A 26,610-nucleotide genomic window follows, 5' to 3' on the forward strand; every position below is an offset into this window, starting at 1 on the left:
CATCTTATTGTAGTATTTTTTTTTAAATGGTCATCAAATATAAAGTAAACCGTTGCAATAATATATAACAACAGTGGAGGTAAATATAGTAACCGTGAAATTTCTTCCATAGACTTATGGCAACAGTCTTGACGTCTATAACAAGAGTTTCCCATAACCCTTTTATGTGGTAGTGAAATATTTGTTCATCCAAATGGACTTTAAAAGGAATTTATCCTGACTTTTATAGAGAAGCATTTGCAGGCAGTGGGGGGTTCATATATTCAGGTCATATGCTAGCTTACATATGTTGCTTCTAACATACAGAAGATATGATTGATCCAGCAGTGACAGTGCTTGATACTAGATTCATACAGCTTCAAGACTTGCTACTGTTAGACGCATGACATATACAAACAGTATCAACAGTTTTAGTATTCTTATTTACATTAAAACTGGGAAAATTAAGGAGACTTGGACCTTGTCCATGTTAAGAGGTGTACTTACTACCAGGGCTAAACTGGCAGGTGCTTCATATTGATGACTCAAAAGTCACAAGCCTAGCAACACTTTCATCCATTTACACACACGCTATTTGTTCCTATTGATTCGTTTCTGTTGTGTCATTTAGAATGGCGCTGAGAAACTCCTTGAAAGTTTTGGCAACTTCGTGCGTTTTGTCCTCACAATTGCTAAGAGAAACTGCAAAGCATCAAAACCCATTGACAATATCTTACTTTCCTATAGTTAAAGAGTCGATATAAATTTAGAAACTAAGTTCAACATCATTTGAATCCTCTTATGCTGGTTTTCAAATAACAATACATATCCTGAACTTTTTATATTCTGAAATTCTGACTAGCCATCATTTTCAAATTCAATGATGTGAATGAATTTAATATGTTCCATCTGGTTTAACCAACATGGGGGGATCTCAAATGGTAACTAAATGGTCAAATACTTTCAACAAAATCAAATTGCTACTTAAATTATACCCTTACAATCCTTTTTAGGAGATCATTCTCTTTCTTGAGTGCTGTATTTTCCAATTGTTGTTGAGCTTCCAGAGCCTGTCAAGCATTAAAGAGAATAGGAGATAGAAACGAATAAACAAACCAGTAAAAAGAAACACAAAAACAATGACAAAATATCTACTATACCCTATCCTATGTCTTCCATATATGATTTTTTGAGAAAGGGGAAAGAAAGAAATAAAGAAAGCAAAAAAAAAACAACCAATGAACTGTAGCTCACGGTGTTGGAGTCTATCTCTAAAGTTATAAGGTCTTGAATTCGAGTTCTAATAGAAAGTCAAATATATGAAAAAAGAAATGTTTGGGGTGGAGAGGGAGAAAGCTTACCTGATTTCTTGCTCTAGATCTGGCAGCTGATTCTCGATTTTTTATCATTCTGTGGCGGATTTTCTCAGATGCTGGGGTATGAATAAAAGTTGCACCAGCTCTGCCATAAGAACTCATTCTTTTGCTATTTTCACTAGTGTTGAGCCCCCCACACAATACTGATTGTTGATATGGGCTTCCTTTGTTAACAACATTCACTTCAGGTCCACCATAACCACTCATTCTGTTGCCATTTTCATTCCTCATAATCAACCCATCAACAAATTGATGGTAGGGTACGTTTCTTGCCTTATCAATACCTCTCACTTCACTTGCATTACATGCACCGAATAGATTCGTAACTTGGGTTGGCTCGTTCCTTGCATATTCGCCTCCATATACTCCACTTCCAGCACTAAAACTAGCAGCTGACCTGAGTCTTTCGTCAGTTTGATCAAGCCCACTTATTTTAAACTGGTCTGAACTAGAACCAGTTCCTATAGTTAATGCTGCACCATCCAGGCTTCTTTGCTTCTTAAATCGAATCAGACTTTCTTGTGATTCAAATGGGTGTTGATAATTTCTGGTGTAGGAGATGCTTTTGGGCTGAATCTTGTCTCCAACATTAGAAAGAATTTTGCATTGTTGGGCTCTCTGGACGACTACACCAGTGCTTAAAGATAAATCAGTTAATGGAAAACTCGCCTTTGGTTCTTCATCAATATTTAGGTGAGGAGAGAACATGTTATATATGTGGATTGAAGAAGATGGTACAGAAGGGCTTTCTGTTCTGTGATCTTGAAGAGGGATTTCAAGAGAAAGTGAGATTGAAAACCATCAAAGAGAGGAAACAAGCAGCTAGTGTGTGGAAAGAGAATAGAAGAAGAGGACAGTTTCTGGGCAGAAAATGAAAAAGAAGATGTAAGCAAATTTGGTAAGGTTGCAGAGGAGAGGGAAAGGGAGGATTGACGAGTGGCAAAGATGCTATTACAAAAATCAACATGCAAGAGATCAGCAGCTAGCACAGAATCAAAAGCAAATTTCATATATATAAAGAAAACGGTTGAAACCGATGCCTTTGGTGTAAGCAAGATAGTTTCAGTGGTACAATAAGACAACTACTTGAACTGCTCCATTCGTCAATCTATCTTGCAAGAATGATTAGAAAATTCTTTTTATCTTCTTTTTTCTAGTAGAAAATTGCAGTGGTTTTTATTTTGTGATTGCAAGTAAAAGACTGAATATACTATTTCATATCACTTCACATCTGAATTTTACCAAAATAAAAAATTTGTGGTCTAGCATATTTATATCTAGCCAACAAGTGAATTTCTTCTTCACGGATTAATTATATATTGATTATAAGAAATGCATATTACTTTCTTGCTATGAATTCTAGCTTCAATGTTTACGTTCTCCTCTGACCATATTAGGATAGAGAGATTTTTCTTTTTTATATTAGAGACAGTTAAATATTCGCACGCATAGAGCTTAGGACACACCCTTTATATAACCATGATAATTTTATCAAGACATATTAATTCGTATAAACGTACTCACATAAATCAAAAACTTATTTTTTTAAAAAATTATATATCAACCTTCTAATTCCTATATAATAAAAACAAAGTTTAGCATGCATTTAGCAGAGGTTAGTTAATTGAGGGAAAGAAAAAGGTAGGAACCCTAATTTTTCTCAAGGAAGAAGAGAAAATAGTGGTTGGAAATGAATTGAATAGGAATTACCACATATTTGCAACTGCAAACAGAATTGGGAACCCAAAATTTTATTTAATAACATGTGTTGTTCTCAGTCTCACATTTGCCCATTTGAGTGTTTTCTTTATTCCCCTTAGAAGAAGTCATATCTCTTGGGCCATCTCGTGCATCCTTCTCCTGCTACACATTTGGCCTCCACTGGAAAGAATTCTTGCCCTCGAATCCCATTGTCAGGTATATATAGCTGCACATTAATTATTATAAGCAATCCCCAACATTTGCATGAAATGTTTCATTATTGAGAATTTATTCAATGCAATTATTGTATATGTCATAAATACACCCTGATCAGTGATTATAATCATAACCATATAAGATCACAATAAATAGCATCTGCATATTGAAAGTAATTGTCAATAGAAATATCATTAGAAATTTGATATTGAATGTAATTGTCAATAGCATCTGCATATTATCAAATGGTTGTGTTAGTGTTGTTGCAAACTTTTAGTTAGAGTTTATACGCTAATATTATGTGAGAAAATTCTTACTTATACTCGATCTATTGTGGATTCAAGATACAACATGTATAGTGAGACCTAAATGTAAAAGAAGTGAAACTCATATATTTATATTTTGGATATATAATAGAACAAGTCTCGGTAAATTTTTTTTATATTAGGTCAAACTTACAGGGAATTTTTTTCGAAATCAAGTTTTATTTATTTATTTATTTAGTAGAAAAAATCAACATGGTGTTAAAAATCCCCTTTATTGAAAGTAATTGTCAATAGAAATATCATTAGAAATTTGATATTGAATGTAATTGTCAATAGCATCTGCATATTATCAAATGGTTGTGTTAGTGTTGTTGCAAACTTTTAGTTAGAGTTTATACGCTAATATTATGTGAGAAAATTCTTACTTATACTCGATCTATTGTGGATTCAAGATACAACATGTATAGTGAGACCTAAATGTAAAAGAAGTGAAACTCATATATTTATATTTTGGATATATAATAGAACAAGTCTCGGTAAATTTTTTTTATATTAGGTCAAACTTACAGGGAATTTTTTTCGAAATCAAGTTTTATTTATTTATTTATTTAGTAGAAAAAATCAACATGGTGTTAAAAATCCCCTTTTTTTGTGTTTTGTGCTTTTAAGGGGGAGAAAATAAATTGAAATAATGGCAAATACCAAAACTGTTTTATATAATTTACAATACTCTTTTGTCATATAGAGTATTATAAACATTAAAATGAAAAATGTTTTTCATCTTAGTATTTTGAGATGCTACATGTTTCACTAATTTATTATCTCAATTTAATGTGAAATATTTTTGTATGATGAATTTTGAATATTTTTCACAGATGAAAATGTCTAACATAGGATATGAGAAACCCTCAAAGATTGATGAGAAGCACATGCACCTTCACCTGAAGAAACCTTCAAAGATATCTGTGCTGGAAACAGACTTGGAAGCAATAGACAAGAAAAATACTTCATCATCCTTAAATAGTTCACCAAGGCTACAAAGTGCATGGACAAAACCATCAAGAGAAAGGTGGAATTGCCTTTGCGCTCCTACCACACATGCAGGCTCATTTAGGTGCAGATTCCACAGAACCCCTGGCATGGTTCGTGGACATTCTGTTGGCTCAAATCTCTCAGAGTTAGCTGCTAAATCATCAAGTTCCCTTAGTGACCTGGTTTAGAATAATGTGATTAGTGGAAAACAAACTTTCTTTTGATGTCCTAATAATTGTATGTATTTCCACATAAAATTATTGCCTACACTTGATTCATCATAAATCCAATATAGAATATGCCTGGTGGGATTCAAATACTAAATAAATGAGATCTACATATTTATGTTTTGAATTTATAATAGACCAGTTTCCCCTAAGTCCACGTTAACATCCATGGCACATAACAAATGTATGTATTAATTGCTTGGGATTATATGTCAAGAATGTATTACTGGCTCTTTTATTCATGACAACTATTTTAATTGTTCTGATTTTGCTCTAAGTGCTTGTTTTTCATGGGGTCGATCATCACATTGGACTAGTAGTCGATGGTCATCATGTAAGTCTTTGTTGGGATTATAAATCCTACATTATAAACATTAACTTGACTAGTCATTTTGAAGTATAAAGCAATTTAATCACTTATATAAGCATAAAATTAAAATAAATTAAATTATAATTTGACCAGTACTCTTTTCAAATTTAATATGGTATCAGAGTCCGAACTGAATTGTGTATTTCAGCCGCCCATAAAACTATATAATTGAGCCTATATTGAGTTAAAAATACAAACTAATTGTCAAGTGACAACCATATAGTTGCACTTGAGGGGGAGGTGTTGGGTTATAAATCTCATATGAGGAAAATATAAACATAAAAGGGTAAATATAAGTAGTTAAATTACAACATTGACTTGACTAGTCATTTTGATGTGTAAAGCAAATTAATCACTTGTATAAGCTCGAATTAAAATGAATTAAAATTAATTTGACCAGCACTCTCTCCCAATTAACAGTCTTTGCCTTTTACTTTTTTTTTTTAATGTATTATAATGGAAGGCAATGCCAAAGAAAGAGACTTTCTAAATTATATTACATTTTCTAGTACACGATACTCCTCAGAAGCCATACAAAACAAATTCTCCTCAACCTTGAGGAGGCTCCTCAATAAATTAGTATAAAATGGGTTGATTATGTTGCAAACTAAACATGCACATATTCAAGAATAAGTGAAAAAGAGATGATCAAACAGAGAGAATCCATAGATTTATGTGATTTGACAATATTTCTATATTCACAGAGCTGCTTGCTTTCTTTTACTACTGGAAAAATCCTCAAATACATCATATTAAAGTTAATCTTTACACAGCTAGTATCAAAGGAACTCAAAATATAATAATGCCCATGCCTATAATAAAAATACCCAGACTCAAAACAATACGGTATTGTACCGCAAGAGCATTTCATTGACAATATGAACAGTAAACACATCATGATGAGAGACATTGTGTGCATAGGGGTTCGCTTCCCTCTATTTCGCTCCACTTCACTCACCCCTCAACGCACAACGTCCTTTCCATTTTAAGTTAAGTGTCTAGTAATTCTCCTAATATGAGCCACTCTAACTCTATAATCTCTATCTTGGTGAATATCCACACCCTTTGAAGATCAACTTTGGGGATCCATTCCTCCACCTAAAGCCCTTACCATCATCATAATCAACTATGAGTAACATGGAGCAAGTGCAGACAATATTTGAGCTTCTTCATTGGTACCACCTTTGTCAACATATCTACTACATTTTATGGGGTATGTACGTTCTTCAACATCTCATCATCCGAAGAAATAAATTCTCTAATCTTGTGATTCCTCACTGTAATATGCTTAGTACGAGTATGGTAGACTTGATTTTTGGATAAGTCAATGGCACTTTGATTTTCACAATATAGATAAAGAGCTTGCCTTGCAAAATCAATTTTTACTATAAACACTTTCAACCACAATGCTTCTTGATAAGCTTCTAGTGTAGCCATATACTTCGCCTCTGTTCTGGACAGGGCAATTACACTTAATAAAGTTGATCTCCAACCAATGGGTCCACTTACTAGTGTAAATACATAAGCTTTAGTAGACTTTCTATCATTTAAGTCCCTGCATAATTTGCATCTATGTATCCAATAGCAAAAACAAAATCATAGCCGTACAAAAACAAATCTCATAACCAATCGTACCTTTCAAGTATCAAAAAACTCATTTTACTGCTTGCTAATTTTCCTTCTCTGGATTAGCCATGAATCTGCTATCACACTAACAATGTATGCTAAATCTGGCCTGGTGCAAACCATGGCAAACAACCTTTGGAATGAATTCCACTTCATTATCTGTTTGTTTGAATCATTGTAAACTACACAGCTTGAACTGAGTAGATAATTAATGGCGTAGTGACTAGTTTAACTTTTTTCATACCAAACCTCTCCAACACCTTCTTAGTGTAATTCTTCTACAAGAGCCATAGCCCTTTGTTACTCCTGTCTTGTTAATTTCCATCCCAAGGATTTTTCTTATAGCTCTAAGCTGGAAATGGCAACTCAACTTAGCAAGGAGGAAACAAATGAGCTACAGAAGTCGTAATGCTTCACACAGGAGGAACCTTGGTTTGTTTAGCTTAGCATAAAGCTGCAAGACTTCCACAACCTCAAACATGGAGCTCCACTATAAAAGTTTTATATATATATATATATATATATATATATATATATATATATATATATATATATAATCCAAAAATTATTAATGACCCCACTCAAAATTAATGATAAAAAGGACAATTGGAAAAAAATTCATTAATTTATAATTTATCCTTATATTTCAATTTTGATTTTGTTATCTTAACATTTGACATTGAATGCAATTGTATTTAATTTCTAAAATTAAAATTGTAGCTAGACATAAAAGCCAAACGTTTGCAGTAATCTATAATTATAGTCAAATCTTTAAGATTTGGCTTTTATGTCTAATTGCAAATTTGATTTTAGAAATTGAATATAACTGTAAATTATAACAAATATTTAGCTTTTATGTCCAGTTATAAATTTGATTTTAAAAATTGAATACAATTGTACCCAATATCAAATGTTATGATATCAAAACTAAAATTGAAACGTGAAAATAAAATTATAAATTGATGAAAAGTTTTAATGTTTTTTTTCCAATTGGCCTAATAAAAAATAATGATTGAGCTAATTTTTCCTTTTCTAAAAAATAATTATACAAAGTTAAAAGTACGAATAAAATAAAATAAAGATAAATTAAAAAAATTAAATTAAAAAGATTTTCTTCATATATTTGTGTAAAACTTTAACGTCAATTAAAATTAAAAGAAAAAAGAAAATTCTTCTTAATATTGTATTCTAAGAAAGCCTTAACTATTTTCTTCAATGTTATTTTTTGTTTCCTTCTCTTTTTCATGTTTACAAGAATCATAGTTTTTACCCTCTCTCATCCCTCTTTTTTTTTAATTTTTTTTATTTTCTATTAGTTGGATTTGTCTTTTTTTTTTTTTCTATGTAAGAAACGTAATATAATTGTTTTGAATATAAATGATATGTCATTTAAGACCTTAACAGTTATTTCATTTGGATGAATATCAAATTGCTTCTTTATAGAGTATATTTAAATTCAAATGATTCATTTTCATTTTTGATAAAGAAAATAATTTATATTGGGAATGCTACCCATGTGACATCTATATCTATATATATATATAAAGCAAATAAGTTTTCCTTTACCACTTAGGATTCTAAAACTATTACATTTATGCCACGTGGTAATATTTAAAGCAATTAAGTTTTCTTCAGTGTTGTCACGTAAGATTTTAAAACTGTTATATTTATGCTACAAGTGGCAATATTAAATTGAATTTATTGCTAGAAATTTTTTCCCTTGTCACATATGCCAATTTCATTTATATCAATTTTTTTAAAAAAGCAAGCTGAATTGAATTTATTAATATTTATTAAATTTCATATAGTATTTGTGGAATATTAATTTTTCATAATTTTAACCTTTAATGTTAATGTAATATCCTATATAATTGTAATATATAATTGCTATTTATTATTTTTTTCATAATAATAATAATATTAACTTTTCTCTCTTTAAAAAAATTAAAAATTAATGGATAAGTAGTATCTTTAATAATTAGACATGTTTAAAAGAAAATTCAATGATTAATTTTTCATAAAAATTTAAATATGCTTAGTTTTAATTTGGAATATATATTTTAAAGGAAATTAAACTTTTAGTTATAGTAATAATTAGATAGTCATGATATTATTCGTTGAATTTTAAAATTAAATGTCTTAATTTGCCAAATTTAAATACTAAATCATCAATAATTAAACACTAAATTCAACTATAGTAAATGTGCTTAAAAATATTTCATTTTCCTTTAAAGTAACTATTATTGACGTTTTTAAATTAAAAATTAGGAAACCTTATAATGAATGATGATTATATTTAGTAATCAATATTTTTCTATTATTTAAATTTGAAATATCAAAATAATTAAAGATTGTATTTAGAAAATTAAATTATATAATAATTGTATATTACAACTATTTAAGAAATATAAAAAAAAAAATTATCATCATTAAATTCACTTTAAAATTGCTACTTAGTATAAATTTGATAGACTTATAATCATATTTCCTCTTAAATTTATTTTATAAAAATCTAGACCGCCTCGTCATCGGAAAGTAAATGGAACATATATAAAATTAGTATTTATTTTTATTGGGTATAATTAATAAATTAATCTAATTAACTCTTAATTTTTATCTATCTCTAATCAAATAGAGCTTTCTAGGCATTTTTAATAATTAAATAATAATAATAATAACTTATTATAATATTAAAGTATAATAATTAAATATTTTATAACTTATATACACATAATTAGAGAATTAATAACTTAATCATAATTTAAAAAATTTATATAATTAATTAATAAAAAATAGAGAGAATTTAATGAAATTACTTGATGGATATATATAATTTAAAAAATATTAATTGTACTATAAAAAATATTAAATAATGAAAATTAAATATTAATATAAGTTTCTTATTTATCATAAATATAAAAATAAAATTTTATTTCATTTTTTCATAATTCATATATATATCATTGAAAATATGTTTTTACTAAATATGTAATAAAATAAGATAAATAAAAAATAAAATAATATTAAAGTAAATTAAAATTTATTAAATATATAAAAAGAAGAGAGAAGGCAAAGTATTTAATTTCATGTAATTACTTTTATAGTATAATTTTAAATTATTTTATAAATCTTAAGATATATAATTTTTAAATTTTTATAATTAAATGAAATAATTAAAAATTTAAAAATCATTAAATGAGAAATTTATAAAATTATTGAAATATATCTAATATTTTTAATTACTTAGCCATAAAATGTTGGTAACAATTATAAAAGTAAAAATACTTAATAGTAATAGTAATGGTAATAATTACTTATATTAATTATTATAATTATTAAATATAATAATTTCTATATAGTAAATGTCACGTGACAGCACTAAAATTTAGATTGCCATATGGCAATTGCAAGAAAAAATTTTCTTACTTTATAATGTCATGTAACAGCATTAAAATTTAAAATACTAAGTGACAATAGTAAGAAAAAACTTACATGCTATATATATATATATAAAATTTAAATTATTTTTTGAATAAAATATTTTCATTATATTTTAAATGAAATAATTATGAAAACTATTATTAATATTAATATATGTATAAAAGAATTAAATAAATATTTTAATTAATTATATCATAAATTAATTAAAAATCTGTTATTGTAATAAGTAAAAATTTATTCAAATTAAATTAAATAAAAAAGAAATTTTAATTTAAAATTAATTTAATAATAATAATTTATTTTATTTAAAATATAATTAAAAAACAAATTCAAAAATAAAAATTATAAATGACTTATGCATAGCATGAGTATTATGCTAATTCATTAATAAAGCTTATGATATTTGATAATTTTTTTTAATGGAAATTATGAAAACTCAAATGTTAAATCAAATTGAGGTCAATTAAATTATTTAAAGATTATTAATAAAGATATATTTAATAACATCGTAAGCGATAATAATACTTTCAGGAAATAAAAATTTGTAAAAAAAATTTTTTATAAATTTAAGATTGTAAGCAAGAAGTTGTTGTAACAATAACTAATTTTTTTTATTTTATTTCTCTTGCTTTTTTTAATTTCTTTTCAACAAATTTTTTTTTAATTTTTTTTTACATAAGAGTGTCAACTTATTTAGTACTTTCTCCACTCTAAAGATGGCGATAATAAAATAATTATGAAAATTATCATATCTAAATTTATCTTAAAATTAATTAAAATTTGTTGAAATTACCTAAATTCATTACCTACTTTATTTTTTTCGCGGTAACAGTATCCACTCGTTTTTTTTTTATTTTACTTTGCTTCTTTTTATTTTTTTTTACTAATTTTTTAAAATATTATTTATTCTTTTTCCATAAGAGTGTCAACTTAGTACCTTCCTCTCTAAAGTTAGCAATGAATAAAATACTCACAAAAATTATTATATCTAAATCTAATTATTATTTTTAATATTTAAATTCATCTCATAACTAATTAAAATTTATGCTAAGTTACTCATCTATTTCAAATTCAATTATTATTATTCGAATAATATTGAAGCCATTAACTTTACACTATTTAATTAATAATCTATATAATTATTTTTTGACAATTTATATTTTAAACATTTAATAATATTATAAAATATTTATATTCAATTTATTTAAAATATAATATATATATATATATATATATATATATATATATATATATATATTTCTAAATATTATTATAAAATGTGTGTTTTATATTTAATTAATTATTTTTATACACAAATATAAATAATAAGTATCAATATATAAAATCTAACTAGATTTCAACATACACAGATATTATTTTTCAAATTCAAACTTGATTATATGGGACATAAGACCCAAATTTATTCTAATAAAATTCAATCTGGTGAGTAGCTAAAAATACCCTTCCCATCCTTACTTCCCTCCATGACTAAGCACAAACTTCACCCGTTCTCAAACACCATTTTCATTTTGGCCTTTTTTTTTTTTAATCTTTTTCATTTAACAGCGGAGCATTGTTTTTTTTTTTTAATTATTATTACTTTTTTTTTACAAAAATGCTAATCTACTCATCAACTTATTCCATTTAACATTAAGCCATAATAGTTTCATCATTTTTTTTAAATTATTTAGTCTTTTTACACTCATCAGCTCATTTAATTTAAATCACAATAAAATAAATAAACACTATCTGATCTAATGATAATTCTTTTGTTCCTCTATCAAATTATAATTAATTCTCTTTCTTCTATTCACCCACTATTTATAAACTTTTTTACCAACCAATCATTTTTACACAAAGTCCGACCCATAATCCATTTCCACAAAAACCAAAATCAAAAACTTATCCTTTTGTATCACCGGCTCAACCTACTCAAAGCATTTCTGTTTCTGAATCAATGAAAGAAGTTAGATTCATCATACTCTTATGAGCACCAGTGTCAAGAAATCCAATGATGAGAACTGGTCTATCACATCGAGATGGCAAAAAATCTAATATTTTGGTCATTTCTTATTTATTGAGTCAAAAGCCTATGGACACCTTATATAGAATTCAATTTTCAAACACTTCAATTTTAGAAATGATTTTTTTTTATTTTTCAAAATTTATTTACCTTTTAGTATTGAAGCTATTTACTATTTGATTCAATTTAAGAGATTAAAATAAGATTTTATTGATAGATAAATGATATATTAACTTTTTTTTCTTTAATTCTTTTTAATAAATAAAAAACACGTATACACTTTTTTAATTAAGTTATAGTAAGATTTATTAACTAATAAGTGATGTCTTGTTTAGTTGGGAGTAAGTGGGTTATTAGGAACATAAGTTCCGAGGAAGTGCGAAAAAATTGACTTAAATTGACTCAATTAGTTGGGAGTAAGTCAATTTTTTCTTCGTTTCACAAAAAATAAGTTAATTACCCTTAAAAAAAGTGATTTACCTGCCCTAAATTGGGTAAATTACTTCTAGGGAAATAGAATTTCTAAAAGGTGGTTCATTTGAATTAAACAATACTTTTTTTTTCAATATATAAAATTGAAACTTTAAACACTTCAATTTTATAATTAACATAATTGCTACCATTATTTTGTGTGATTTATATATATATTTTTTTAATATCAAGCTATTAAATTATAGTAGCATTTTATATAATATATAAAAATTATCATATCAATATACTTTTATTGATTTTAATTTTGTTTTGATATTTTTTGCAATTTTAGTTCTTGGAATTTGATTTATTTAATATTTATATAGAAACTATAATTTAAATATTTTAATAAAAAATTTAAATGATATAAAGAAATCATTAATTTTACCGTGAAACGCGCCTATTAAATCTTTCATAAATGGACACTTAAAGTAATAAGATTTAAAAATTATAATATATTTTAATTAAAATAAAATTAAAAATAAATCAACAATATCATTTTTAAATTTAGTGGTACAAACCATACAATGACATTATATTGTAGAACTAATTTCATCATATTAAAAATGATAGCACATGATTTTACAAATATTTACAAAATAATTTTTATTAATTATATATCATTAATAAATAAATTAAAAAAAATTTATACACCTGCATGATTAGCAGCTGTGGTTGTATATATCTAAAACCATAAATTATGCAAGCTTTTCAAGGAAAGACAAACATGCATTCTTTTCTATTGATTATAGGAATCACTACTCCACCCTTTGAGTAAGCAAGTTTTCTACTCTGCCTCCAAAAAGATGATATGGCAAACAGGAAAATTCTTAGCTAGAATTGATTCATCATGGATTCAAGACACAATTATATGAGATTTATATATTTAATAAGTAAATTTCATTAAACATTTTACATTTTGTATTTTAAATTTATAGTAGACCGAGTCTAGACAAAAAAAATCCTAACAAATAATAATAATAATTATCATATGAGCCCCCACTGTTACAACCAAAAATGCATTTAATTACAAATGAGACTCTGCATCTCTAAAATTCAATGATGGCTATTTTGTTGGTTTGCTCCACGTAACATTTCCATAATAGACCTGCTTCGATGCTTCATCCAAATATGCCTAGGGATAAAACAAAAATAAACAATTAAAATTAAAAAATTTCCAAAAAAAAAAAATGCCAACGATGCAGAATTTGAAATGCAATACTACGCAGCTAACAAGGGGGATAACGAAATTAACATACAATCAAACTAACTCAACCAACTATAAACCCACACACACAATGTTCTGTATAGTTGGGACACTCTAATTATTTAATTATCTATATGAATTGAATTTCGTTTCTTTTCTGAGTCTCATTCAAACTCCGCCTAAGTAGTTTGCGCTTAGCCGGTCCCAAGCCCGGGTAAAGGAGGAGGGTTGCGGTAGGTGACAACCAGCGTAAAAATTTCGTCACACCCTATGATATGGATTCAAATGATATAAACGTTGGGGCGTCCTCTACTAACGACGCACTACATTGGAGCCCGGGTGTAGTGATAAATATGCAAGAGTGTAAGGCGTTCACCGAAAGCGACGCGCTATGCCGGCGCCCGGGTGTGGTGTTAAGTGAGCAAGGGTTCCCACATCATGGACGGGTGTGGGTAAAGAAGTTAGTCCATAGGACAGATAGTAGAACAAATAGTGGAACAGAACACAAGATAGATATAGAAAACAATAGAAGATATCATAGAAGGAGACCAATTAGGAAGGAGCAGGATAGGAGGAGGATCAGGGTTGGTACTTGGAATGTTGGATCACTTACAGGAAAATTAATGGAGCTTGTGGATACCTTGGAAAGGAGAAGGGTGAATATTGCTTGCATTCAGGAGACTAAATGGGTAGGAGAGAAAAGTAAGGAAGTGGGTAATTCGAGTACAAAGCGTGGTTTACAGGAAATGTGAAAACAAGAGCAGTGGGCATAATCATAGACAGGACATTGAAAGACGCAGTAATAGCTGTGAAAAGAGTAGGAGATAGAATTATACTAGTAAAGCTAGTACTAGAAGGAGAAACAATAAATATAGTTAGTGCTTATGCCCCACAAATAGGACTAGACAGTGAGAGTAAACAAAGGTTTTGGGAAGATATGGATGATTTAATGCAAAGCATACCGAATGAAGAGAATGTTTTCATTGGTGGAGATTTGAATGGACATGTAGGAAGTGATAGGCAAGGTTATGAGAATGTTCATGGAGGTTTTGGTTTTGGCAGTCGAAATGAGGAGGGAAAAAACATCCTGGATTTTGCTATGGCATACGACCTAATACTAGCAAATACCTACTTTATAAAAAGAGAGTCACATTTAGTGACTTTCAAAAGTGGGCAACATAGAAGCCAAATCGACTTCCTCTTAACTAGGAAGACAAATAGAGCTCTATGCAAGGATTGCAAGGTCATTCCAGGAGAGGCTTTAACAAGTCAACATAGGTTGGTGGTCTTGGATGTCAAGTTTAGGAACAATTCAAGTAAGGTTAGAAGAAATAGTGTAGCTCGAACAAAGTGGTGGGAGTTCAAAGGAGTAAAGCAAGTGAAGTTCAAAAATGAGCTTCTCGAGTCCGAAGTATGGAAGCTAGATATGGAGGCCAATGATATGTGGATACAGATGGCATCAAAGATTAGAGAAATAGCTAGAAAAGTACTTGGAGAGTCTAAAGGACATGGACCACCCTCAAAAGAGAGATGGTGGTGGAATGAGGAAGTACAAAAGGCAGTGAAGAGAAAAAGGGAATGGTATAAGAAATTACCTAAATGTGATAATAATGAGGCATATGAACAGTACAAGATAGCAAAGAAAGAGGCAAAAAAGGCAGTTAGTCAAGCAAGAGCACAGGCCTTTGAAAAGTTATATGAGAAGCTTGGAACTAAAGAAGGGGAGAAAGATATTTATAGATTAGCAAGGAGTAGAGAAAGGAAATGTCAAGATCTCAATCAAGTTAGGTGCATTAAGGATAAAGAAGGAAAAGTGTTGGTGAAAGATGAGGACATTAAAGAAAGATGGAAAAATTATTTTAATGATCTCTTTAATAATAGTCAAAATGGTAATAGCGTGAATATAGATTATAGAACAATAGAAAAGAATGTAAATTATACTAGAAGGATTCGATCTTTAGAAGTAAAGGAAGCACTTAAGAGAATGAAAGTGGGTAAAGCCTGTGGACCCGATGAAATACCAATTGAAGTGTGGAAGTATTTGGGAGATATGGGAGTGGCATGGTTAACTAAATTATTTAATAAGATTCTAAACTCAAAGAAAATGCCTGATGAATGGAGGAAGAGTATTTTAGTATCTATTTTTAAAAATAAGGGAGACATCTGAGTTGCTCAAACTATAGGTTAATTAAACTCATGAGCCATACTATGAAGTTGTGGGAGAGTTGTGGAGCATCGACTACGTCATGATACTTCTATCTCTCTCAATCAATTTGGTTTCATGCCCGGTCGTTCAACTATGGAAGCGATCTTTCTCATTAGAAGCTTGATGGAGAAATATAGAGATGTGAAGAAAGATCTACACATGGTTTTTATTGATTTGGAGAAGGCTTATGATAGTGTTCCAAGAGAGATCTTATGGAATGTGTTAGAACAAAAGAGGGTATCTATTAGGTACATACAAGTATTGAAAGATATGTATGAAGGAGCAACTACTATTGTGCGCACAGTGGGAGGGGACACAAGTGATTTTCCGATCTCAATTGGATTACACCAAGGATCAGCCATAAGCCCTTACCTTTTTACATTAGTTTTAGATGAACTGACGAAACATATACAAGAGAGTATTCCTTGGTGCATGATGTTTGCGGATGATATTGTTCTGATAGATGAGACACGAGAAGGAGTCAATAGGAAGTTAGAACTTTGGAGAAGTACTCTAGAGTCAAAAGGTTTTAAGTTAAGTAGAACGAAGACAGAATACATGCATTGCAAGCTCAGTGAAGGCCAAACTGGTGATAGGGAAGGAGTTAGTTTGAATGGGGTGGTACTGTCCCAAAGTAATCACTTTAAATATCTAGGCTCAGTCCTTCAAGTAGATGGGGGATGTGAGGAGGATGTTAGTCATAGGATTAAAGCCGGATGATTGAAGTGGAGACGTGCCACGGAAGTTTTATGTGATCGTAAGATTCCCAATAAATTAAAAGGAAAATTTTACCGTACAGCCATACGACCGGCTATGTTATATGGTAGTGAGTGTTGGGCACTGAAAGAGTCGTATGCATCTAAGATAAGAGTTGCAGAGATGAGAATGTTAAGGTGAATGAGTGGCCATACTAGACTAGATAAAGTCCGTAATGAGAGTATCAGAGAAAAGGTAGGAGTGGTGCCAATTGAAGATAAGTTGAGAGAAGGGAGATTGAGGTGGTTTGGTCATGTGAAGCGTAGATATACGGAGGCTCCAGTTAGACAAGTAGAGCACATTAGGTTAGAGGATAGAAAGAAAAAAAGGGGTAGACCTAAATTAACTTGGAGGAGAGTAGTACAACATGACTTAGAAGCATTACACATTTCTGAGGATTTAACCCAAAATCGTTCAGAGTGGAAAAAGCGAATCCATATAGCCGACCCCAAATTTTTGGGATAAAGGCTTAGTTGAGTTGAGTTGAGTTCTGAGTCTCATTCAATGATCAGAGCTGACTGCCTTTAGATTAAAGCAGTTCATTCCCCATCTCTTGAGTCATGTTTTTATGCTAGCATAGGGAAATGGCATGTGGTCTTACATGTCCTTAGTTCCCCACTATCAAAATGCAAAATATAATCCATTACCTATTTATGGCACCAACCAAGTAAAACACTAGGAAAGAAAGCACAGAGATGATCTTATCTGCCAACATACTTATATTCATGACAGGTGTCTCTTCCCAGGACTTGGAAAGCATAATAAATAACTAAATTCAGAGACCATCTAGAAAACTAATTAGTTTATACACAATAACCCCCAGGAGATTCTGCATGTCACAGAATGCCAATATATACCTGCCAACCAGATGGAAGTCCCTTTGAGAGTTCTGCTAAATCAGGTTGTTGGTTTTCAATGATAGGTGCTTCCAATGGTGTCTTTGCAGCTTCCTTGGCTGCTTGAGCTCTTCTGCGCTTCACTCGTTCACGCCTATATTGTATAAAGGGGGAAACGAAATTATAAAATATCAGTGAGATGAAAAGAATATAGAAATCATGAACTTGCATGTAAATGTGTATGTGTATGTGCACTTGCATACAATTGGCTGAGTATATGCATGTGTGTTTGTGGCAGATAGAGAGAGAGAGAGAGAGAGAGAGTACTGAAGAAATAAATTGTTAAGAAATGGATCAGAAATGCGAGTGAAGTAGTATATGCATAGGCAATAGAATGTTTTAGGCAGAGGACTGTGGACTACGAAATGCAAAAGGGTAACATGTATTACAGAGAGGAAACAGCTATCCTGTACTTCACTCGCTCACACACACCAATGTGATAAGAGAGGAAAATGCATTCTATAATAATCCAAAATGAAACGAAAACATGTAGGAAAAGGAATGCAAGTATGTTACCTGTTAAGATATATACCATAAATAGCTAGGATATGTGTATCTGTAGTGATTGTGTGAATATATTTAGGTGCTAGAATTGTGGCTCTAATTACGTGTTTAATTAGGATTGTATTTCCTATTTAGTTGTCCTGTACAGATTATAAATTAACACCATTGGCTTGAGGGAATAATCAAGCTCTTCAATCATTCTAAATATTCTTCTTCTATTCTATTTTCTCACATAGTATCAGAGCTCTCGATGGGTCTGATTTAAAATCTAAAACAAAGTCCTCATAGGGAGGAACTTTCCCTCTTTTTCCGATCACTTTCTAGGAGTCCGTGGCTGTCACGGCCTAGCCTAGTGGATTACCCAGCCCAGGATCAGCCTCAACCACGATGGTCCTGTCACCTGTTTCTCACTTTTTTGTCACTACCTCTTCATACAGTAGGTTTTTCTGAAGTATTTCTAAGCAACATTTCAGTGTGCTTCTCTTGCCAACATGTCTGAGATTGAGGAGTCCTCCAATACAGCCTCCAACATAGGTTCTGAGATTCTCACACCCATATCCAACACAGGTTCTGAGATTCTCAAACCCATATTTTCTTTCATTGGTAATTCATCAGCTATTACTACTGTTAAATTAGTAGGAAGTCAAAATTATATGTCCTGGGCTGCATCAGTGGAATTATTATTTATGGGGCAGGGGTATGATGACCACTTAGTTAAAAATGCCATAGATATAGCTTTAATAAATAAAGCTAATTAGAGTAAGATTGATGCTTAATTATGTAGTCTCTTGTGGCATTCTCTAAACCCAAAATTACTTAATATTTTTCAGTCTTGTAAAACCTGTTGCAAAGTCTGGACTAAGGTGAAAACCTTATATACAAATGATATGTAGCATATCAATAAGGTAGTATTAGATATGGTTCATCTGCAGCACAATCAACAAGATATGTCTAGTTATTTGGGACAAGTAGAATCACTAAAAGATGAATTTAATTCTATCATGCCATATACCGCTAATATTTCTGAGCAACAGCGCGATAGGTTCTTCATGGTTTTGGCATTGATTGGGCTAAGACCTGACCTTGATTCTGCTAGAGATCAGATATTAACTAGTCCAGTTATTCCCACTCTAGAGGATGTGTCTGCCAGGTTTTACACATCTCACTCAATAAGAATAATTTCTCCAGAATTGAATCTTCAGTTTTAACTGCACAAAGTGGAAACCAACCGAGACAGGGTACTTATCAGATAGGCAAGGGTAAAATGCTCCATTGCACTTATTGTGATAAGAGTAATCACACGCGAGACACTTGTTGGGCCCTTCATGATCGACCACCACACCCCATTCAGTCAAATAATGTGGGCTGATCAACTGCGCATATGGCTCAATCTAGTGAAAATGGTATTCTTCCATTACCTGATGGAAAGGATCAGGTGTCAAATTCTATCCTATTAATTGGAGCTGATTACAAGGAGTATTTGCAATATCAAACAGCCAAACAACAATCTTTTAGCAGTGCTTAGTCTGGTAATTCCTTTGCTTGTCTAACACAGTCTTTGTTCACTAGTCCATGGATCCTAGACTCTGGTGCTTCTGATCATATATCTGGTGACAAAAGTCTTTTCTCATCTCTAGTTTCTCCTCCGATTTTGTCTAAAGTTACTTTGGCTAATGGTTCACAAACTTTAGTTAAGGGCATAGGATAAGTAAAAATCTTTTCATCTATTCCTTTAACCACAATTTTATTCACTCCAGAATGCCCATATAATTTAATCTCTATTAGTAAATTGACTAAAAATCTCAATTGTTCTGTCACCTGTAAACTCTGTTGTTGTGCAGGACCGTAGTACGGGGGAGATGATTGGAGTAGGATGTGAGTCACAAGGGTTGTACCATCTTTCTACTTCAAATTCTCGTTGCTCTTGCCTCTACCACTTCCGCTAATTTCTTCACAATCGTCTGGGTCATCCGAGTCTTGCCAAATTGTAAAAATTAGTTCATAGTCTTTCTAGTTTATCTTCTTTTGAATGTGAGTTCTGTCAACTTGGGAAACAAAGTCGTGTTTCCTTTCCCAAGCGAGTCAATAATAGGGCTAAGTACATGTTTGAAATTGTCCATTTAGACATTTGGGGTCCAAGTCGTGTCAGTACAACTTTGGGATTTTATTATTTTGTTACTTTTGTTGATGATTATTCTCGTTGCACTTAGTTATTTTTAATGAAGACTTGTTCTGAATTATTCTCTATATTTCAAAAATTCTCTACTGAAATACGTAATCAATTTGGTGTTTCTATTAAAATACTTCATAGTGACAATGCAAAAGAATATTTGTCTACTCCCTTTACTCATTTCTTATCTTCTCAGGGTATTACTCACCAAACTTCATGTGCTTATACCCCTCAATAAAATGGGGTTGCCGAATGAAAGAATCGTCATCTAGTTGAGACTGACTGCACTTTACTCATTCACCATAATGTTCCTTTTCATTTTTGGGGAGATGCTATTCTTACTGCTTGTTACTTAATTAACCGAATGCCTTCTTATGTTTTGCAGAATCAGAGTCCTCATTCCATTTTGTTTCCCGACCAAGATGCCCATCAGTTGTCCCTGTGTGTATTTGGTTGTATTTGTTTGTTCATGATCACACTCCTGGCAAAGACAAACTTTAGCCCAAATTAATAAAATATGTTTTTTTAGGATATTCTTCAAAAAGGTTACAAATGCTATAATCCACTTACAAATAAATACTTTGTGTCAGCTGATGTAACCTTCTTTGAAACATCTCCCTATTTTTCCTCCAACACCGCATCCAAGATTTTTATTCCCACCGCCTTACCAGTTCATACTCTTCCTCCACCACCAATCAGTCCACCACCTCTACACGTCTACTCACGTCATCCTCATCCTCCCACCAACATCATTGATACTCCTTTGCTTGATACAAGTACAACACCAGCTCCTGGTGACTCTTGCCCTCCTTCATCTTCACTTATTCCGGTCTCGCCTTCAACAGACGATGCTACTCCTCCCATTGCCGTCTAAAAAGGTATTCGTTCATCTCGAAATCCTCATCCTATTTATAATTTTGTGAGTTTTCATCGTTTGTCTCCTTCCTACTATGCTTTTGTCACCACTTTGTCTAATGTATCTGTACCTAAGACTGTTAGAGAAGCTTTGGAACATACAGGATGGTGTAATGCAATGGTTGAAGAGATGATTGCACTTCATAACAATGACACTTGGGATTTAGCGCCACTACCAAAGGGCAAATCTACTGTTGGTTGTCGATGGGTTTATACAGTCAAGGTGGGGCCTGATGGCCAGATTGATAAACTTAAAGCTCGCCTTGTTGCACATGGCTATATTCAGATCTTTGGCCTCGATTACAGTGATACCTTCTCTCCTGTGGCTAAGATTGCCTCGATTCGCCTTCTTATTTCCTTAGCTGCCAGCCATCACTGGCCACTTCATCAACTGGATATCAAAAATGCCTTTTTACATGGCAAGCTAATTGAGGAAGTTTATATGGAGCAACAACCAGGGTTTGTTGCTCAGGGAGAATCTGGTTTGGTGTGTCACCTACGGTGTTCTTTATATGGCTTGAAACAATCTCCGAGAGCATGGTTTGGATGGTTCAGTACTGTTGTCCAACAATTTGGAATGTCTCAGAGTGAAGCTAACCATTGAGTATTTTTCCACCATAATGGCCGTGATAAGTGCATTTATCTCGTTGTTTATGTTGATGACATTGTTATTACAGGAAATGATCATATTGGGATCTCAAAACTCAAACAACATCAATCATTTTCAGACTAAGGATCTTAGGAAGCTAAAGTATTTTTTGAGGATTGAAGTGGCACAATCCAAGACAGGTATCGTCATTTCTCAAAGGAAATATGCTTTGGATATACTGACAAAGACGGGCATGTTAGATTGTAGACACGCAGATACTCCTATGGATCCAAATGTCAAACTTGTTCCTTAACAGGGGGAGCCATTGGAGGATCCTAGTAGATACCAGAGATTGGTTGGAAAACTCAATTATCTTGCAATTACACGCCCAAACATCTCATTTGCTGTAAGTGTGGTCAGTCAGTTCCTTCAAGCACCATGTAGTAGTCGTTGGGATGTAGTTATTCGAATACTCAGATGTATTAAAGGAGCTCTAGGACAAGGCCTATTATATGAAGACGGGTCATTCACAGATTATTGGTTGCTCAGATGCAGATTGGGCAGGTTCTCCTTCAAACAGATGATCTACTTCAGGATATTACATTATGATTGGAGGTAAATTTGATTTCTTGGAAAAGTAAGAAGCAAAATGTGATTGCGAGGTCAAGTGCAAAAGCAGAAGCAGAATATTGAGCTATGGCTTTGACAACTTGTGAACTTATATGGTTAAAACAACTCCTCCAAGAGTTAAAGTATGGGGTACTTAAACAAATACAGCTAATCTGTAACAATCAAGCTGCACTTCACTTTGCCTCTAATCCAGTGTTTCATAAGAGAACGAAACATATAGAGGTGGACTGTCATTTCATCAGACAAAAGATTGAATTTAGGTGTATTGCCACTAGCTTTGTTAGCTCAAATGACCAATTAGCAAATATCCTGACAAAATCTCTCAGAGGCTCTCGGATTAAATATATTTGTAACAAGCTTTGAGCATATGATTTGTACGCTCCAGCTTAAGGGGGAGTGTTAAGATATGTACCATAAATAGCTAGGATATGTGTATCTGTAGTGATTGTGTGAATATATTTAGGTGCTTGAATCGTGGCTATAATTACATATTTAATTAGGATTATATTTCCTATTTAGTTGTCCTGTACATATTATAAATTAACACCATTGGTTTGAAGGAATAATCAAACTCTTTAATCATTCTCACTATTCTTCTTCTATTCTATTTTCTCACAGTACCCAGCAAGTGTTTGTATGCATGTGTGTGCTACTGTGTGCAGGCTTGAGTATGCATATGAGAGAGAGAAAGAGAATAAAGAAGCAACTGAAGACAACAAAAGAACAAGTTATATTTATGTAAAGAAAAAACAATGCATGCTTATTCAAGCTACTTTTCTTTCCCATGATTTTGTAAGTAGATAGCTTTAACCAAATTCCAAGAAATTTAGAACCATTAAAAAAAAAGTAGGATACACCAAAGAGAAGAATTTGTAGTTCTACTTAGATACATATGACAAAAGCACCCTTTTTTTTTTTTTTTGGTTCTTTTTCCTTCCCAGGAACCTGAACTGGATTATCTTAGGTAGACTCCTAGACAAAATTTAGTGTAAGATCTGAATAACATACCAATCTCTGCCTAAAGGCTGAAAATTGGCATTATCGTTGGCCTCTCCACTGGCAATTTGTTTAGCATGCCATTCCTGAAATTAAAGAAACGTCAGGCATCAGGCACCAAAAGCAGCCAAGACTATGTTGATTGTAAGAAAAGAAAGTCCATTTACAGACCTCAATTTCCCTTTGTCTTTTTTTTCTCTAACATCTCATAAGCATTTTTAGGTTCATCTGAAGGAACGAAAGCATGAAAATTGTTCATTAGAGCATTGAATTTCAATAAATTTTATTCTAGAGTTACATGCATCATACCACATCTTTTATGTGCCTAATTAATTTCAATACATAATTGCATATTAAAACACTTTTAATATGCATTAGGATCTATGTTTGCCATTCAAGATTGTGAATTAACAAATTAATTCATTTAAACCCTAGTTTTAAAAGAGAAGTTAGAGCACTAACCTCTTTGATGCACTATGAATGTAATTGGCACCTTTAGGAAGCACCTAGGACCCCAAGTGTTGTCCCTCTAGCTTGTCTACACTAAGATCACCAATGGGCAGCTCCCAATTTGCTTCTCAAGCCTTTGCCAACCAATTATAAATTGGGTTCTTACCTTTAGAGAGGTTGTATGCGTGTATAGGATACTAGAAACAATTTCTAGCAATTTCAATTCAAAGAAATTTGGGCATTTCTCTTTGAATTGATAAGAAAAGAAGAAGAGGAGAGAGAACTCTATTGGTGCCGCCACCTTTTTGGAGAAAGAAGAGAGTGTGTTTCTTCTTTTCTTTTCCCTTTTATAATTAGGTCATCACTTAAACCCTTTGCCACATGTCATCACCACATTGCATCTTAATTTTAATTGACTTAATCATATTAAGCCAAGTGTCAAAGCTAGATTTAGTCTTGACTTTGATCACCTTGTATGATAGGAAGACAAATGGCAAACTTATACGATGCCATGTGTCACCATCTCATGGTGCTACATGTAACCCTGCGAAATGACAAATTACCCCTATGTTGTAATTTTGAGTTCTCAACCCAAAATCATTATTTCTTCTCTTCTAATCAATTTATATCAAATATAAATTAATTAATTAATCTCCATTAATTAATTTCTCACAATTAAATTCATATTTAAACACTTTAAATATAAATTTAACTTATACTATACATCGAATAACCTAGATTTGATTTCAAGTCATGCTAGTGACTTTGCAATCTTATTGCAAACTAAACATATTTAATTAATTAATTAAACTCTTTAATTAATAAATTAAATCACATTTTACTTGGCGATTATCTTGTGTATGTGTGTGACTTACCAGGCTCATCTCTAATTAGCAATGAGATATGATATTAACTCTTAATATCATCAGAATTCTTTCTTACCATAAATGATTTCTCTAAATTGTTTAGGCATCTCATAGACCATGGTTAACACCTAGCATAGAGTGCCATGGCCACCCAATCAGTAATAAGGAATACCTTAAATGAAGCTATAATCATATGTTACCATGCACTAAAATCTCTCTGTTACAAAATCTCAATTCGAGTTGGAGTCATGATTTATGTCAAACCCCATTTGCTATGAATATTATGTTCTCTTTTAATTTCAGTTCTTGATTAATTAGATTTTCTTGTCAGAAACTCTTTTCTGACTAAATCTGTCTGTCCTGGTTAGGAACTTGAAAAATCAAGAACAATTAAATGAATATAGGACTTTATCCCTATTTACTTAGGGTAACAGATTCCATCTTGATCAACACCTACCTCCATATATAACTAGTAGGAGCCAACACATGCCCATATACCCATACACAGTGCAAGTATGAAAGCAGTATCAAACTCAAACCACCTATATACAAGATAACCGTGTTATCTCAGGTCTAAAGATTATATGCACTGATATGATATATGGCAATGCATTAACAAGAGTAAACTCCATGTGCTTATCATATGCGTCACTGGTTCGGCCTACTTATCATGTATAAGTGCTTATCATGTTTGTTATATGGCATGAGACTCACCATTCCATCTTATTTATATCTCATATAAATACCTTGGGAACAAACATGATTATAATATTTCTGGATAAGTCATGTCCTTATTGTGAAGTATCATCGATTATGAAGTATCATCGATTGTAAACCAATTTATGATACTTTGTGCTAGAAATACTGTCACTCATATTCTTAACACCTTAAGAATAGAATTTCTAACAAAATATCAATGGACTTTTCTATTACACATAAATACATTATGTAAACGGAAAAGTGAAATTGCCTTTTATTAATAAAATATGTACAAGATACATACTAAATGATATGCTCTAGGGCATACTACTAACAATCTCTTACTAGCACTAGAGTCATTCATTACAATATCTTAAACCCATATTCTCAAGATGTCGGTCTAACTAAGCTTGTGACAAAGGCTTTATGAATCGATCAGCTGGATTTTCAGCTGATACTATTTTCTGCATGGCTACATCACCTCGCTTAACTATCTCTCTGATAATTTGGTAGCGCATTTCTATGTATTTGGATTTCTAGTGAGACCGGGGTTCCTTATCCAAACAGCCTCTTTTGCAGCAATGTACTCGGCCTCTATAGTGGAATTAACAGTCGTACTCTGTTTGGAACTCTTCCAACTGACTGCACCTCCATTACAAATGAACACAAACCCAGAGGTAGACTTTCTATCATGGATATCTGATTGGAAATTAGAATCAGTATAACTATCCAATTGTAAGTCACCACCTCCATAAATCAAGAATAAATCCTTAGTTCTTCTTAAGTACTGAAGGATATTCTTGACAGCTATCCAGTGTTCCAAACTTGGATTGGATTGAAACCTGCTAGTCAAACTAACAGCATGTGAAATATCCGGCCTAGTATACATCATTGCATACATCAAACTTCCAATAGCCGAAGCATATGAAATCCTGGCCATTTTATCTCTTTCTTCAGTTGTCTCTGGAGACATCTCTTTAGAAAGGTGGATACCATGT

The 26,610-nt window shown here is 31.6% G+C and overlaps 2 protein-coding genes across 2 annotated transcripts; one reads left to right on the forward strand and one right to left on the reverse strand.

Moving 5' to 3' along the window:
- Positions 1-236: 236 nt before the first annotated feature.
- LOC131170552 (uncharacterized) lies at positions 237-2,349 on the reverse strand. The gene is made up of 2 exons (XM_058129784.1): positions 1,341-2,349; positions 237-1,049 (listed from the first exon to the last, which is right to left on the reverse strand). Exons 1-2 carry the CDS (start codon positions 2,061-2,063, stop codon positions 969-971), a joined length of 804 nt encoding a protein of 267 aa, XP_057985767.1. The 5' UTR covers positions 2,064-2,349; the 3' UTR covers positions 237-968.
- An 812-nt stretch (positions 2,350-3,161) lies between these two features.
- LOC110636815 (uncharacterized) lies at positions 3,162-4,814 on the forward strand. The gene is made up of 2 exons (XM_021786659.2): positions 3,162-3,272; positions 4,414-4,814. Exon 2 carries the CDS (start codon positions 4,414-4,416, stop codon positions 4,756-4,758), a length of 345 nt encoding a protein of 114 aa, XP_021642351.2. The 5' UTR covers positions 3,162-3,272; the 3' UTR covers positions 4,759-4,814.
- The last annotated feature ends 21,796 nt before the right edge of the window (positions 4,815-26,610 follow it).

The sequence above is a fragment of the Hevea brasiliensis genome, chromosome 2, assembly GCF_030052815.1.
Source record: "Hevea brasiliensis isolate MT/VB/25A 57/8 chromosome 2, ASM3005281v1, whole genome shotgun sequence".
Taxonomy (NCBI): Eukaryota; Viridiplantae; Streptophyta; class Magnoliopsida; order Malpighiales; family Euphorbiaceae; genus Hevea; species Hevea brasiliensis.